Raw genomic sequence first — 16,960 nt, forward strand, 5'->3', positions numbered from 1 at the left:
GTTAACATAATCTTTCTCTGATTCCATTTTCATGAGGTCATTCCCCAGCTCTGTCACCCCTGGCAGCTCTCTTGGTCTATTTTATCAGTCTAAAGTCATCAGCCTGGAACCTAGAGCTTATCAACTGTCCCCAACATCGCCATTTCAACCAAGCTTACATAGCCCTCACTCCAGACAAGTTAATTTGCCTGCCGTTTATCGCTTTCCCTTTGAGTTTGCAGAGCTTACCTCAACCAAGACGCATATCCTGATGAATCTCAACACTTCAGACACTGCCTTGACTTTGAATACCTCAAGAACATGTGGACAAGGCCAGCATATAGAGGGACAAGGCCCTGTATATCCAGAGAAGGGAAAGTGTTAGTTGCTGAGTTGTGTGCAACTCTTTGCAACCCCATGGATGTAGTCTTCCAGGCTTCTCAGTCCATGGAATTCTCCAGGCAAGAATTCTGGAGTGGGTAGCCATTCTCTTCTCTAGGGGATCTTCCCGACCCAGGCATCGAACCCCAGTCTCCTGCATTGCAGGTGGATTCTTTACTGTCTGAGCCACCAGGGAAGCCCAATGTCCAGAGTGGGGGAGTCAAAAAAGCATCAAGGGGGTCTTCCTTGACTATTCAGTGGTTAAGACTTCGCCTTCCAACTCAGTGGGTGTGTGTTCAGTCCCTAGTCAGGGAGCTCAGATCCCACATGCCTCAGCACCCCAAAAAACTTAAAAAGCAGAGAAGCAATATTGTAAAAAAAACTTAGTAAAGACTTTAAAATGGTCCACATTAAAAAAAAATTTTTTTTAAAGCATCACGGGACTTCCCTAGAGGGTCAGTGGTTAAGAATCTATGCTTCCCCTGCAGGGGGTGCGATCACTGGTCGGGGAACTACAGATCCCACGTGCCGCTTGGTGGAGCCAAAAAAAAAAAAGAAAGCATCAAATTATGACCAGTAAGAGATAAATTAAGTGGTCAAGCCATTTAATTATCAGATATAAAAAAATGTTTATAGATTTATAATATTTTAAAATCTGTTCATATTTGTACAGGGCACTTTGCTAGGTGATGGGAATATCATGAGAAGCCAAAGTCCCTGCCTTCATGGAACTTATTGTCTTTGTTCGGTCTCCCAGTCATGTCTGACTCTTTGCAACCCCATGGACTGCAGCACGCCAGGCCTCCCTGTCCCTCACCATCTCCCTGAGTTTGCCTAAGTTCATGTTCATTGCATGGGTGATGCCGTCCAGCCATCTCATCCTCTGACACCCTCTTATCCTTCTGCTCTTGATCTTTCCCAGCATCTGGGACTTTTCAATGAGTCGTCTATTCGCATCAGATGACCAAAATACTGGAGCGTCAGCTTCAGCATCAGTCCTTCCAGTGAATATTCAGGGTTGATCTCCCTTAAGATTGACTGGTTTGACCTCCTTGCTCTCCAAGGGACTTTCAGGAGTCTTCTCTAGCACCACAGTTTGAAGGCATCAATTCTTCGGCATTCTGCCTTCATTATAGTCCAGCTCTCACAACTGTACTTGACCACTGGGAAGACCAGAGCCTTGACTATATGAACTTTTGTCAGCAAAGTAATGTCTCTGCTTTTCAACGCACAGTCTAGGTTTATCATCGCTCTCTTGTCAAGAAGCAATCATCTTTTGATTTCATGGCTGCAGTCACCATCCACAGTGATTTTGGAGCCCAAGAAGAGAAAATCTGTCACTACTTCCATCTCTCCCCCTTCCATTTGCCATGCAGTAATGGGGCTGCCTGCCATGATCTTAGTTTTTTCATATTGAGTCTTAAGCTGGCTCTTTCACTGTTCTCCTCCATCCTCATCAAGAGGTTCTTTAGTTTCTCTTTGTTTCTTCGCTTTCTGCCATTAGAGTGGTATCATCTGCATATCTGACATTATTTCTCCTGCCTATCTTGATTCCAGCTTATAACTCACCCAGCCCAGCATTTTTCATGTGCTCAGTGTGTAAGTTAAACAAACAGGGTGACAGCAGACAGCCCTGACGTACTCCTTTCTCGATCTTGAAACAATTAGTCATTCCGTGTGTGTGTGTTAGTTGCTTAGTCGTGTCTGACTCTTTGCAACCCCATAGACTGTAGCTCACCAGGCCCCTCTGTCCATGGGATTCTTCAGGCAAGAACACTGGAGTGGGTTGCCATTTCCTTCTCCAAAAGGAACTATAGAAAGAAAGAAAGTGAAGTCGCTCAGTCGTGTCCGACTCTTTGCGATCCCATGGACTATAGCCTACCAGGCTCCTCCATCCATGGAATTTTCCAGGCAAGAGTACTGGAGTGGATTGCCATTGCCTTCTCCAGGGGATCTTCCCGACCTGGGGATCAAACCCAGGTCTGCATTGCAGGCAGACGCTTTACCGTCTGAGCTACCAGAGCAACTAAAGCCTAGGAAATTACTGAGCTCACATGCTCCAGAGCCTGTACCAGAGCTAGACAGTCTGTGTACTGCAACGGAAGATCCCATGTGATGCAATGAAGATCCTGCATGCCAAAACTGAGCCTCAAATGCAGCCAAATATATATATAGATATACATATCTATATATATATTAAAGTGCTAGCAAATCTGGTTTCTGGTAAGAGCTCTTTTCCTAACTTCGTAGATGGCTGCCTTCTATGTCCTCATAAGACCTTTCCATGGTGCATGAACATACACAGGGGAGAATGGTAGAGAGAGAGAGTGAGCTCTCAGGTGTCTCTTCTTAAAAAGGATTAGGATGCTAATCCTATTGGATCAGGGCCCCACTTTTATGAACTCATTAACCTTAGATGTCTCCTCTGCAAACACAGCCACACCAGGGGTTAGGGCTTCAACATATGAATTGGGAGTGGGGGAAACACAAATATTCCATACATAACACCAATCAATAAACAAAAATTAATAATATGAACAGAATGAGTTTATTCTACTTATTCACTAAACAAATAAAAAAATGGATACCCATCTTCTGCAGGCATACTGGGCTTCCCTGGTGACTCAGTGGTAAGGAATCCACCTGCCAATGCATAAGATTCGTATTCAATCCTTGAGTTGGGAAGATACCTTGGAGTAGGAAATGGCAACCCACTCCAGCATTCTTGCCTGGAAAGAATGCCTCTATGGACAGAGGACACTGGCAAGCTCCAGTCCATGGGGTCAAAAAAGAGTTGGACATGACTAAGAGACTAAACAGCAACAACAACAACACAGACATACCTCATTTTATTACACTTTGCTTTGTTACACTTCACAGATATTGTGTTTTCTACTAATTGAAAGTTCATGGCAACCCTGCATCAAGAAAATCTATTGGCACCATTTTTCCAATAGCATTTATTCATTTTATGCCACGTTTTTGGTAACTCTCACAATAGTTCAAATTTTTCATTATTAATATACTTGTTATGGTGATCTATCTGGGGGCTTCCAGGTGGCAACAGTGGTAAAGAATCTCCCTGCCAATGTGAGAGATGTGGGTTCAATCCCTGGGTTGGGAAGATCCTCTGGAGGAAGGCATGGCAACACACTCCAGTATTCTTGCCTGGAGAATTCCATGGACAGAGGAGCCTGGCGGGCTACAGTCCATAGGGTTGCAAAGAGTCGGACACGACTGAAGCAACTTAGTATACACAGACATGGTGATCTGTGAGCCGTGATCTTTGCTGATACTACTATTACTTGCTGAAGTATTTTTAAACTAAGGTATGTACATTTTTAAACATAATACTATTGCAGATTTAATAGACTATAGTATACTATAACTTTTATATGTACTGCTGCTGCTGCTGCTAAGTCGCTTCAGTTGTGTCTGACTCTGTGAGAGCCCATAGATGGCAGCTCACCAGTCTCCGCCGTCCTTGGGATTCTCTAGGCAAAATCACTGGAGTGGGTTGCCATTTCCTTCTCCAATGCATGAAAGTGAAAAGTGAAAGTGAAGTCACTCAGTTGTGCCCAACTCTTAGTGACCCCATGGACTGCAGCCTACCAGGCTCCTCCGTCCATGGGATTTTCCAGGCAAGAGTACTGGAGTGGGGTGCCATTGCCTTCTCCATTATATATACTGCGAGCCCTAAAAATTCATGTGACTTGCTTTGATATTTGCTTTATTTGATGGTCTGGATTAGAACTCACAATGTCTCTAAGGTTTGCCTGTACCTGATACTATACTAAGTGTGGAGAATACATCCTGGAATAGGCAAACAGGGCTTCTTTCCTCACGAAGCTTATGGGTTAGATAGGAAGAGGACAATTAAACAAGTTATCACAGTAAAGGGTGATAGGAGTAATGACAAGTACGTTAGCACTGAAGGAAAAGCAGAGATAGCCAAACTATCCCTGTATTCCAATAGGTCAGAAAAAAACTAAAGAAGTGAAATTTGGAGGATGGGTAGAGATAGCCAAGTGAAGAGTTGAACTAGAGTATCTGGACAGGGATAGCAATATATACAATGTTTCTGGGACAAGAAAGTGGGTTAAGAAGTTCCATGTAGCTAGTATGGTTGTTGGGGGGGGCGGCGGGTAGGGCAGGGACTTTTCCCTCTATCCTCATAAGTTCAGTCTCTGGGGCCCTGCAAATTAAACCAACAAAAGACAGATTACCAGAATTTTAAAAACAAGATTTTATTTACACACGCAATGTGCATACACACAGGAGAATTCAGTGAAAAATAACTTAAAGTTAGAACCTGGGCCTTACCTATCATCTTAGCATAGATGATTCTCCACATTTGTGGAAAAGTAACAAGACAAAGAAATAGTGTTTGGACTTCTAGGGGTGGTATATTATGGAAAGGTAATATATGGGGAAACTAATGGAAGATAAAGGTTATTTTAATAAGGTTTTTTGGTGCAGAACCAACTCAGTGCCAGCTCTGTTTCCAGTGATAATGGTTGCTTTCCTCTTTCTTTTACAGGAGAGGGGAGAGGAAACACCTTCACAAAGGAGAATTTATGTCTGCTTTTAGGCAGATGGGGGTGGGTGGGCAAAAATATCTATATTTGTTGCCTTGCTTTCAGTTCAGAATAATCTTCATGCCAAAGTGGCATTTTCTGATCTCCTTCACTGGAATATATAGTATAAGAGGGAAACAAGTGAGGTAAGGCTGAAAAAGGAAGCAGAGACTAGACCTTGCATAGCCCTGTTAAGACTAGTTAAAGGTTTTGGACTATATCCTGAGAACAATGAGAAATCCTGAATTGGGGCATGTAAAAAGTTAATCAGGGGACTTCCCTGGTGTTCCAGTGGCTAAGACTTCTTGCTCCCAATGCTAGGGATGCAGGTTCGATCCCCTGGTCATGGAACTAGATCTACACACTGCAGCTAAGAGTTCACATGCCTCTGGAAACATATACTAACATATGTAAAACAGACAATCAGTAGGAACTTACTGTATGACTTCGGGAACTCACACCAGGGCTCTGTGACAACCTAGAGGTGTGGGATGGGGTGGGAGGTGGGAGGGAAGCTCATGAGAGAGGGAACATATGTATACCTACGGCTGATCCATGTTGATGTATGGCAGAAACCAACACAATATTGTAATTATCCTTCAATTAAAAATAAATAAAAAGAAAAAAAAGAGAGTTCACATGCCTCAACTAAAGATCCCCCATGCCCCAACAAAGATCAAAGACCCCATGTGCCTCAACGAAGACCCGGTACAGACAAATAAATGTTTAAAAAAAAAAAAGTTAATCAACAGAAACATCAATTAAAGTAGAGCTGGGAGACCAGAAGAGGGAGCTCTCACACCCCCAGACAATAAGAGAGTCCAATAGGAAGAAGAAAGACTTCCTCTTCTTTCCTGGCAAGAGCTCAGTCAATGAGAGACTGACACAACTCAGCCAAGGAAGAATCGTAGACTTTTTATTTATTATAGCCCTCCCAACTTCCTTTTCCCTGCCATGAAAGAGTTCTTTCTCCATTTTTTTGCTGGTGACTTGCATGTGGCTTACCATGGTTGCAGACCCTGCGCTTCTTCACTGTCCCAAATAAACCCATTTTGATGCTGAAGCAATAACTGGCAGTCTATTTGTTTTAGGTCAACAGTGGAGAGGCTTAAGGAGGAGAATCCTGACATGATTACACTTGTTTTTGGAGGTAGGTGAGACTTGAGGCAGAAAAGACATGAAGGTAAATTTAGGAGGTAAAGTCAGTAGGGCTTTGAGACCAGACATTAGGGTTATTAAAGAAAAAGAGTGGTTTCAGGTTTGGGCAATGGAGAAACTGGGACAGATAATAATTCAAATAGAAGAGTGAGGAGTTCCATTCTGAACAAAGTACCTGTGAGACACCCAGAGATATCCAGCTGACAGCTAGGCATTTAGGCCTGGAGTTCTAAGAAGAGCCTGGCTGGAGATACAGCCTATGGAACAATTTTCAATTAAAAAAAAAAACCTGAAACCATGAGAGTAAGTTCACCTTGGAAGAACATATAGAGTGAGAAGGCCTAGAACTGAACCCGTGAAACATTCTGATATTAGAAGTTCTGTAAAGGAAACTGATAAGAAACAGAGCAGTAGAAAGAAAACCAGGAAACTGTGTGATCAGAGATGCCAAAGTAAAGGAATGATGTTTTTTAATGCAATACTAATGGCAACCCACTCCAGTGTTCTTGCCTGGGGAATCCCAGGGACGGGGGAGCCTGGTGGGCTGCCGTCTATGGGGTCGCACTGAGTCGGACACGACTGAAGTGACTTAGCAGCAGCAACATGGTATGTATTGTTTTTTTAAAAAAATATTTTTTCATCATGTATTTATTTGGTCGTCCTGGGTCTTAGCTGCAGCATGTGGGGTCTAACACCCTGCTCAGGGATTGAGCCAGGGCCCCTGCACTGGGAGCTCAGAGTCTGAGCCCCTGGACTACCAGAGAAGTCTCAAGGGGTTGATTTGATGACAAGGGGGAGCAAAGGTACGCAGGGTTGGGGGAGAGGGGCAGAGCCTCACAGTAGGTAATACAAAGAGGATAAGAGGCAGTGTGCAGCAGGGACAAAAGAAGGGTACAGATAAGGAGGACTCAAGGAACTGAGAAGACTGAGCTTTCTTTGGGTTATCTCAGGGGGCCTGTACCTTGGCTATGGTACCATGTCTAGCCTCTTGAATAGTTCCCTAAACCCTGATCTCGAATTCAATTGTACATGAAACAGAACAAGGGGCAGGCTAAAAAAAAGGAAAAATTATCATGTTTGGAATAATGCTTACTGTACTCTAAGTCCACTCGTCAGCTAAATACATGTGGATCGGGGTGATGGCACGATGTCCAAGTAGTTGCTGGATGGTGAGTTTAAGTAGGTCAATCAGGAACAGAAAAGGAAGTAAAAATGCTCTAAAAGAGTCCATCGAAGCACAACTTCAAACAATGTGGTCTTGCTGTGAATGAGCACAAAACCACAACAGATGTGTTAGCCCATGACCAACGGTCAGAAAAGAGATGCTCTTGTTCAGAAAAAAGAAAAAAAGGGTTTGGGGGGGCGAGGTGGGACTTTAGGCAAATTCTAAGCTTATGAGCCAGCGTGACAAACATCACAGAATCTCTAAATGCTGAGTCTAGACACACATTTTCATACACACAAAAATCAGCTTTATATATCCTGTGTTGTAAGTTTCTACACTGAAATTTACAAGAATCAAATGCTCAGGTACATGACTTGGAAGCCTGTTGTGTGAAAAAGTGCTGTGTGTGTGTGTGTAAAATGACCAAAAGCTTAGCAGGATCAGAGTCATGTAAATAAAACTTTAGCCCACTTTAATAGAAGTCATCCAGATAATAAAAGCATGAGTTCTATTGTATTCTGAATTCACTGGAATAAATCTGGAGTGCTGTAGTCAGTTAAAGCAGCACATTTTAAGAGTAATATTGTGTCACATTTTAGGAGTAATTCCCACACACACACACACATACACTTTCTTTCCATTCCCCTACCAGATTCTCTCATCTGGCATCTCAAACCTGGTAGCATGTTTTCAAAGATGATCAGTCCTTCCCACGGCACACGCCCTTTGCAGTGTCACTTTGCCACTCTTCCCATCTACAGGTGGACTCTTATTTCTCCTCCAGTTGAATCCAGTCGGCCTGTCTTAATTTGACCAACTAGAAGTGATGGAGCTTGACTTACAGAGCTGGGCCTTAAGGGGCCTCACAGCTTCTGTTTTTGCCTTCTTGGTTGCCAGGTGCCAAGTCAAGAAGTTAGGGTCAGACGACTGACTGATGTGAAGTCATGTGGAAGAGAAATAAGGCGCTCAGCCAACAACCAGCACCAAGGCCCCAAACATGTGAGTGAAGCCATCTTGGATCTTACAGTCCTAATCAAGCCAATGATGGTAATAATCTGTACCTGTGCTATCCAGTATGGGAATCACTAGCTACATGTCTCTACTGAGTCCCTGGAATGGGGCTAGGGCATCTGAAGAGCTTCATTTTAAATTTTACTTGATTTTAACTAAACTTTAGCTAGTGACTACCATACTGGACACTGCCGCTGCTGCTGCTAAGTCACTTCAGTCGTGTCCGACTCTGTGGGACCCCAGAGACGGCAGCCCACCTGGCTCCCCCGTCCCTGGGATTCTCCAGGCAAGAACACTGGAGTGGGTTGCCATTTCCTTCTCCAATGCATGAAAGTGAAAAGTGAAAGTGAAGTCGCTCAGTCGTGTCCGACTCTTCACGACCCCATGGACTGCAGCCCACCAGGTTCCTCCGTTCATGGGATTTTCTAGGCAAGAGTACTGGAGTGGGGTGCCATTGTCTTCTCCATACTGGACACTATTCCCACCCTAATTCACCCAGCCCAACACTGCTAACAGAACAAGGCACAGGGCAGCATAAGATCACCTTACCCTTTCTGGGGCTACAAGCACACAAGCAGTGACTAGAGATGGCCGCCAGTAAAGGCTATAGCTCTGTCAACAAAACAAAACACCCACGCCCCACCCCCCTCACAGCAACACCCAAAGGAAGGGAGTGACCCATTCTAAACTGATTTCATCTACATAAAATGTTAGAACCAGAAAGAGAAATATCCACACAAATGGAATATACTATTGAGAAAAACAGTCTTTGCAATACTTTTAAAATTGAAGTCCCACATCTAGCCTAGAAATGCCCTGATTAGGAAGTCAACCTTCAAAAAGTGTTTTCTTCAACCTTATGGATACAGAAGGGAAAAGGGAGGGAAAGAAAGGTAAACTAAGAACATGAGGTTAATAGATACAAACTACCATACATGACATAGATAAGCAACTAGGATTTACCATACAGCACAGGGAACTATAAAAAGTATCTCGCATAACCTACAGTGCAAAAATAATCTGAAAAAATACATTTCTGAATCCCTTTGCTATACACCTGAAAATAACACAATATTGTAAATCAACTATACTTCAATTTTAAAAATATTGCAAAGACTGTTTTTCTCATCTACCAAAAACTAAAATTTTAATAGTTCCCTGTTCACACACTTTAGGGGGAGAGGTAATAGGAAGGAAATTTGAGAGCCTCCTATGTGTGTTGGAGAAGGAAATGGCAACCCACTCCAGTACTCTTGCTTGGAAAATCCCATGGAGAGAGGAGCCTGGTAGGCTACAGTCCATGGGGTTGCAAAGAGTCGGATACGACTGAGCGACTTCACTCACTCACTCACTATGTGTGTTAGACAGTCACATACATTAATGCATTTCGTCCTCTTATGGTTGTTTTTATACTAAAGAAATACAAGTTCAGTGAGGTTGTGACTTTCCTAAGGACCTAAAGCTAATAGTGCCAGAGATAAAATTGAAATCCAACCTCCCGATTTCCCAATACGTCACAATGCCTCTCCTATCAAGAGTAAACACTTCTGCCCTGTTTCTGAGATTTTCCATGATCTGGCGACCTAAATAATCACTTCACTTTGACTTTTCACTTTCATGCATTGGAGAAGGAAATGGCAACCCACTCCAGTGTTCTTGCCTGGAGAATCCCAGGGACAGCAGAGTCTGTGTCACACAACTGAAGCGACTTAGCAGCAGCAGTTAATGTCGCATCTCTTACCAGATTGATCTCATTCTGCTCCCTTTCACTTTCTCCTTTCTTTTCTTCTAATTCTACCTATCCTTCAAAATCTGGCTTACATCTAAAACTTTTCTCATCTTCAGTTCAGTCCCTCAGTTGTGTTCAACTCTTTGTGACCCCATGGACTGCAGCACGCCAGGCTTCACTGTTCATCAATTCCTGGAACTTGCTCAAACTCGTGTCCATTGAGTCGGTGATGCCATCCAGCCATCTCATCCTATGTCATAGCCTTCTCCTCCTGCCTTCAATCTTTTCCAGCACCAGGGTCTTTTCAAATGAGCCAGTTCTTCAAATCAGGTGGCCAAAGTATTGGAGTTTCAGCTTTAGCATCAGTCCTTCCAATGAATATTCAGGACTGATTTCCTTAAGGATGGACTGGTTAGATCTCCTTGTAGTCCAAGGGACTCTCATTAGTCTTCTCCAACAGCACTGTTCAAAAGCATCAATTCTTCCAGGCTCAACTCTCTTTGTGGTCCAACTCTCACATCCATACATGACCACTGGAAAAACCATAGCTTTGACAAGATGGACCTTTGTTGGCAAAGTAATGTCTCTGCTTTTCAATATGCTATCTAGGTTGGTCATAGCGGTGCTTCCAAGAAGCAAGCATCTTTTAATTTCATGACTGCAATCACCATCTGCAGTGATTTTGGAGCCCCCCAAAATAAGGTCTCTCTCTGAGAGACTTTCTCATCTTAATGCTAATTAATTTCCCTTTCCTCTCTTCTGGATTTTTACATCACTTATAATGGGCATCACATAATATAACATTCTTTGCTACATTCGGTTCAGTTCAGTCGCTCAGTCGTGTCCGACTCTTTGCGACCCCATGAATCACAGCAGCCAGGCCTCCCTGTCCATCACCAACTCCCGGAGTTCACTCAGACTCACGTCCATCGAGTCAGTGGTGCCATCCAGCCATTTCATCTTCTGGCGTCCCCTTCTCCTCCTGCCCCCAATCCCTCCCTGTATCAGAGTCTTTTCCAATGAGTCAACTCTTCGCATGAGGTGGCCAAAGTACTGGAGTTTCAGCTTTAGCATCATTCCTTCCAAAGAAATCCCAAGGCTGATCTCCTTCAGAATGGACTGGTTGGATCTCCTTGCAGTCCAAGGGACTCTCAAGAGTCTTCTCCAACACCACAGTTCAAAAGCATCAATTCTTCGGCGCTCAGCTCTCTTCACAGTCCAACTCTCACATCCATACATGACCACAGGAAAAACCATAGCCTTGACTAGATGGACCTTTGTTGGCAAAGTAATGTCTCTGCTTTTCAATATGCTATCTAGGTTGGTTATAACTTTCCTTCTTTGTTACATAACTTTTCCGTTAAACAGACCGTAATCTGAGGACAGGGGTCAAATTGAATCTTTAAATAGTGGCAGTCTTTCCAATTTCCTATTTCCCTTTGAGGCATGATTAAGAGTTCAGGAATGGATAAACGACCTAAACTTAACAGACAGATTACCTCTTGATTAATTAAAATCAGCCCCAAACTCTAGAGTTTAACCCTCTGCTTAATCCACCGCGCACCAATTAATCCAGCAAGCTTGAACCGCAAACCAAGATTGAAGCCCGACCACGTAACGCTGCCGGCGGACTCCCGCACGCCACGCCCAGCCTATTGGTTACCGATTGGGCGTGCCCCTGCCCAAGAGCCGACGGGGCGTGGCGTGCGTGAGTGAAGGCGTGACCGAGAAGAGGAACATACGCTTTGGATCACGCTCGGTCGTCTCCGGTACTCCTCGACACCTTCCGGCAACGGTGTTCTCCTCCGCCGATTCACCTCGGGTATTTCCGGTCTCCTTCGGGCCTTTCCGTCTGGCTCCCGCGCGCGTCTCTCCACTTCGGGCTTTTCCGTGTCCCGCTCGGAGGTACTCGGCTCTCGCTCGGCCTCCCCCATTCCCCGGTAACGGTCGCTGGTGAGTTTAAATGAGCCGGGGCTGGCCGGGCCGGAGTCGCTACGGGGGGGGCCTGAGGCACTGCAGAAAGTGGGCCTGAACCTCCAGGATGACGGTGCTGCAGGAACCCGTCCAGGTAATGGTAACCCTCTTCCCTGAGGCTTGGCTCGCAGCCTCGGTCGGGAAGCGGCGTATGGCCACTTCGCGGCCTGCTGCGGCCTAGGCCCGGCTGCTTCTCCCGCCTCACCTCACGCCGGCTCCTGCCTGTCTTCTCGTCAGTTCCGAGGCCTTGCCCGCAGCCTCAGCCGCGTTCCCTCTGGCCCTACGTTACTTCTTCCCCGGGTGTGAGCGGAGTTCGGCGATAATCCCTCCTTTTCCCTCCGGGCCAATGTCGGGCGAGCCCCTCCTGTCAGCCCAGGGGCTGGGCCCGGGCCGGGGTGAGCGATGAGGGGCCGAAAACTCGCCCCAGGTGCTCTCTTGCCCAAGGATGGTTGGGACGCACGTTTGATCAGCGCCTGTATGATCTTCATAATGGTGGAGCAAGTTTGCGGGGCGAGTGTTGGTTTTGTTTTTGTTTTCTAGGAGAAAGTGGAGGGAGGGTAGGATCGGGGGTTTTAATACTGATTTCTGTTTTGGTGACAAACTGTCTAGCCCACGTTGCTTTTCCTCGCTCACTCAGTTTCCCTCCGGACAATGATCTGCGAAGAGAACCCCGAGGCCCAGTGCAGAGGCGAAGCACCTATACAAGGGGAGGGGGTGGAAACAGCAAATTGGTTTTTTTCCATGACCTGTGATGGGTATCATGAGTGCTTTACTGTGCATGTTTATAAGGCGTTCAGGAAATGAAAGACATATTATGGTTTTTCCATCCATACTACACCAAGGTTTGCTTTGACGCACAGTGCTCTGTTGGCATGTAAGAAACCCTATTGGATTTTCAGGGTGTGATGCGGTGCCAAGTCATTTCCCCCTCCTGCCATCTGAAGAAACTAAATCTTTTGTCCCCTGGTGAGGGACCAGGTCTGGGAGACTTTTTACCCTGTCCTATGATCTTTGACTTGATTAGAAGAGTTGACCTCTATCAACTGATGTCATTGAGTCATGCACTTTATTTTGAAAGCAAACCGATTTTAGAAATTGCTTCCTGTTGCTCTTAAAGACCCGTGATATCAAATAGTAAAATATTTTAATACATCACTCCTTCCATATTTCTTGAGTTTTTTCCATCACAGGATGAAATACCAATTTCTCCTAGTTGGCTCTTTCTCTAGCTGTTTACATATAGCAGCTATTAATTTTTTAATTTAGTGTGGGATTCTGTCTTCTGTACAGAATTGTACAAACAGTTCTGTTTGTACATTATACTGGTGCTTTCAAAGCTGTTTCTTTCCATCCAAATTTGCTAGTAAAGAGTCCCTTTTTAATGTTTTTTGGGTTTTTTTTTTTGAGACCTAAGGTGAAATTAGAAGTTGCTATCTATACCTTCTAAAACGGATAAGCAGATTACTCAATTGTTTAATTTCTGTTTCATGTTTTTGTTATTTTGTCTTAACAATTAATGATACATTTGCCTTATAGATATGGCTTCTAAGATGATAAACTAGTTTTATGGATAGCCTATGCATATGTGCCAAGTCACTTCAGTCATGTCTGACTCTGCGACCCTGTAGACTGTAGCCTGCCAGGCTCCTCTGTCCATGGGATTCTCCAGGCAAGAATACTGGAGTGGGTTGCCATGCCCTCCTCCAGGGGATCTTCCTCACCCAGGGATCAACCCTGTGTCTCTTACATCTCCTGCCTTACTCTCCTGACAGGCCGCTTCTTTATCACCAGGGCCACCTAATTTGCATAAAAGCATGGAGAGAAATATGTAGCCAATTCCTTGATAAAGATATTCCTTGTGTGATAAACATCAAGTTTTCTGTTTTTCATTAAAGTACTCTTAGCAGTAATGCATTTAGATATTTTTAAGGCTCAAGAGTCAAATTTGTCTACTCCCCACACACAACCCACTGACAGTGGTAACAAGTTTTAGAATATAATTAGGTGAGAATTTTGGTTGTAATTTTTAGTATAAGAAGCCATTCAAGAAGGGATCTAGAGCAGTAGGAGAACAAGCAACGTTGGCTTTTTAAACTATAATAAGTGATTGCTTGTATTTTTAAAGGAATGAGAGTAAGGTGGAAAGGTGTGTCCTTTTGAGGGTTGTCTCAGGGTTTGAAGTATTATTGCTGCTGCTGCTGCTAAGTCGCTTCAGTCGTTTCCGACTCTGTGCGACCCCATAAACGGCAGCCCACCAGGCTCCCCCACCCCTGGGATTCTCCAGGCAAGAACACTGGAGTGGGGTGCCATTTCCTTCTCCAATGCATGAAAGTGAAAAGTGAAAGTGAAGTCGCTCAGTCGTGTCCTACTCTTCACGACCCCATGGACTGCAGCCCACCAGGCTCTTCCGTCCATGGGATTTTCCAGGCAAGAGTACTGGAGTGGGGTGCCATTGTTATTAGGCATAGAAAAAAGTTGAGAGAAATGATGAGCAACTGATTTTTGCTTTTTCTTTTTTTAAAGCTTAAACATGGGATACCCAGTTTGATATACCATGTAAGCCTAAATATAAGCACTTCCTCAAAATTATCTCTTATAAAAAAGTATTACTTTGAGTCTTCAAAAATCTCTCCTATTATGAGGCAGAAATTCTGTCATTTATTTAATTTTTAAAATAACTATTTGGGAAGGAATAATTGCTAGCCTAAGTGACTTGAATCAGTGCTAATTTGGATGTGTATAAAATCCACCTGATGAAATTGATTTTTCAAAAAATCAATTTTATATAGATTTATCAATTATTCCTGGGGGGTAAGACATCACGGAAGTGTTGAATGAAGTTGTAGAAAAAAAAAAAGCCTTGGAAAAATCATCTTAATAAGCAGTATAGTAACTGGTTGCTTTTACACATAATATTGTTTTAGAGCTCATTAGATAGTGAAGGTGGAGAAGGCAGTGGCAACTCACTCCAGTACTCTTACCTGGAAATCCCATAGACAGAGAAGCCTAGAAGACTGTGGTCCATGGGGTTTCGAAGAGTCGGAACGACTGAGTGACTTCACTTTCACTTTTCACTTTCATGCGTTGGAGAAGGAAATGGTAGCCCACTCCAGTGTTCTTGCCTGGAGAATCCCAGGGATGGTGGAGCCTGGTGGGCTGCTGTCTATGGGGTTGCACAGAGTCGGACATGACTGAAGCGACTTAGCAGCAGCAGCAACAGATAGTGAAGGAATACTTTTGGCTTGGGATAAGAAGTACAGGGACAGCATCTAACACAGATTCAAAGTGTACCATTTTCAAATAACTTAGAATTGAAGATGGTTATTCAGGAAAATTGTGTTAGATGATTACCACTCTCCCAAAAAAAGGCTTTTTAATAAATTGTTCTATTCAATAGAGTAGAAAAAAAGAAATTCCTAAATATATTTTATGATTGTAAAAATGTGTATATATATATACACACACACATATATATATAGCTAAATTGATAAATCAATACCATTTGACTATTTGGTCTTCATTCAAAAATGTATTCAGGTTAGCTGAAATACATTTGTTTATGAAATTTTCTTTTAGAAAACAGATTCTCATATTTACGTACAAAACAGTATTTTGAAGACAGTGCTACATAGTACCTGAACTGAGAGGATGTGCTTTGGAGTGGGGAGATAGAGAAGGAAATCATTACAGATAGGTGATAATTCCTTTATGGACTCATGCCCTGATACAGCCTTTGTGTTTATATAGAGAGAAAGCATGAGACAAATAATCACAAATTAATAATTATAAATTGTGATAAGAATGGTACTACAAGTAGGGTGTTAGGAGAGAGACCTAATAAGAGGGTCCTGACTTCAGTCAGGTTTGCAGTTGGACCATCAAAGTTCAGAAGCAGCCTCAATGAAATAATCAAATTGGAAAGAATGTTATGCACCTGCTATGTGTCAAGCGCAGATAAAAGACATTCTAAAACCTTCTCTAAAAAGGATGTTAGGAAAGTTCCTTTTGAGCAAATAACATTGTAGCTGAGTTCAAAGTTTGAGACAAAAACAATTTGAAAAGAATGACAAGCAGAGAAAACAGTATGTGCAAAGTCCCTGAGACATAGTACAACTTGGCATTGGAAGACCCAAAAGGCCATTGTGGCTGGAGTAGCATAGTAATGTAAGGCCATTGTAAGAAGTTCATTTTTCATTCTAAGTGTAATGGGGAATCACTGATGAATTTTCAGCTGGAGGTTGACATACTCTGATATAGATGTTAAGATCTCTGGCTACGGTATGTGAAAGGTCAGGGAAGAAGAAGGCAAGAATAAATACAGTCTTAAGATGACGGTGCAGTTCAGTTGCTCAGTCGTGTCCAACTCTTTGCGACCCCATGAACTGCAGCACACCAGGCCTCCCTGTCCATCACCAACTCCCGGAGACCACCCAAACTCATGTCCACTGAGTAGGTGATGCCATCCAACCATCTCATCTTCTGTCGTCCCCTTCTGCCCTCAATCTTTCCCAGTATCAGGGTCTTTTCAAATGAGTCAGCTGTTCGCATCAGGTGGCCAAAGTATTGGAGTTTCAGCTTCAACATCAGACCCTCCAATGAAAACCCAGGGCTGATCTCCTTTAGGATGGACTGGTTGGATCTCCTTACAGTCCAAGGGACTCTCAAGAGTCTTCTCCAACACCACAGTTCAAAAGCATCAATTCTTCGGCTCTCTGCTTTCTTTATAGTCCAACTCTCACATCCATACATGACCACAGGAAAAACCATAGCCTTGACTAGACGGACCTTTGTCGGCAAAGTAATGTCTCTGCTTTTTAATGTGCTGTCTAGGTTGGTCATAACTTTCCTTCTAAGGAGTAAGCGTCTTTTAATTTCATGGCTGCAATCACCATCTGCAGTGATTTTGGAGCCCACAAAAATAAAGTCTGTCACTGTTTCCATTGTTTCCCCATCTATTTGCCATGAAGTGATGGGACCAGATGCCAT

The 16,960-nt window shown here is 43.6% G+C and overlaps 2 protein-coding genes across 8 annotated transcripts in view; one reads left to right on the forward strand and one right to left on the reverse strand.

Annotated features, from left to right (window-relative positions):
- The window catches only part of MYL4 (myosin, light chain 4, alkali; atrial, embryonic), a 37,568-nt gene extending 25,537 nt beyond the window's left edge, over nucleotides 1–12,031 (reverse strand). The window contains exon 1 of the mRNA XM_010832376.1: nucleotides 11,743–12,031. Coding sequence (XP_010830678.1) covers nucleotides 11,743–11,934 — 192 coding nt within the window. The 5' untranslated portion in view covers nucleotides 11,935–12,031. The remainder of the gene's footprint in view (nucleotides 1–11,742) is intronic.
- The window catches only part of CDC27 (cell division cycle 27), a 58,031-nt gene continuing 53,013 nt past the window's right edge, over nucleotides 11,943–16,960 (forward strand). For all 7 annotated transcript variants that reach the window (XM_010832368.1, XM_010832369.1, XM_010832373.1 and 4 more), the window contains exon 1: nucleotides 11,943–12,068. In XM_010832368.1, the coding sequence (XP_010830670.1) occupies nucleotides 12,042–12,068 (27 nt within the window). In that variant the 5' untranslated portion in view covers nucleotides 11,943–12,041. The remainder of the gene's footprint in view (nucleotides 12,069–16,960) is intronic.

This window comes from Bison bison, unplaced genomic scaffold (genome assembly GCF_000754665.1).
Source record: "Bison bison bison isolate TAMUID 2011002044 unplaced genomic scaffold, Bison_UMD1.0 scf7180017861046, whole genome shotgun sequence".
Classification (NCBI taxonomy): domain Eukaryota; kingdom Metazoa; phylum Chordata; class Mammalia; order Artiodactyla; family Bovidae; genus Bison; species Bison bison.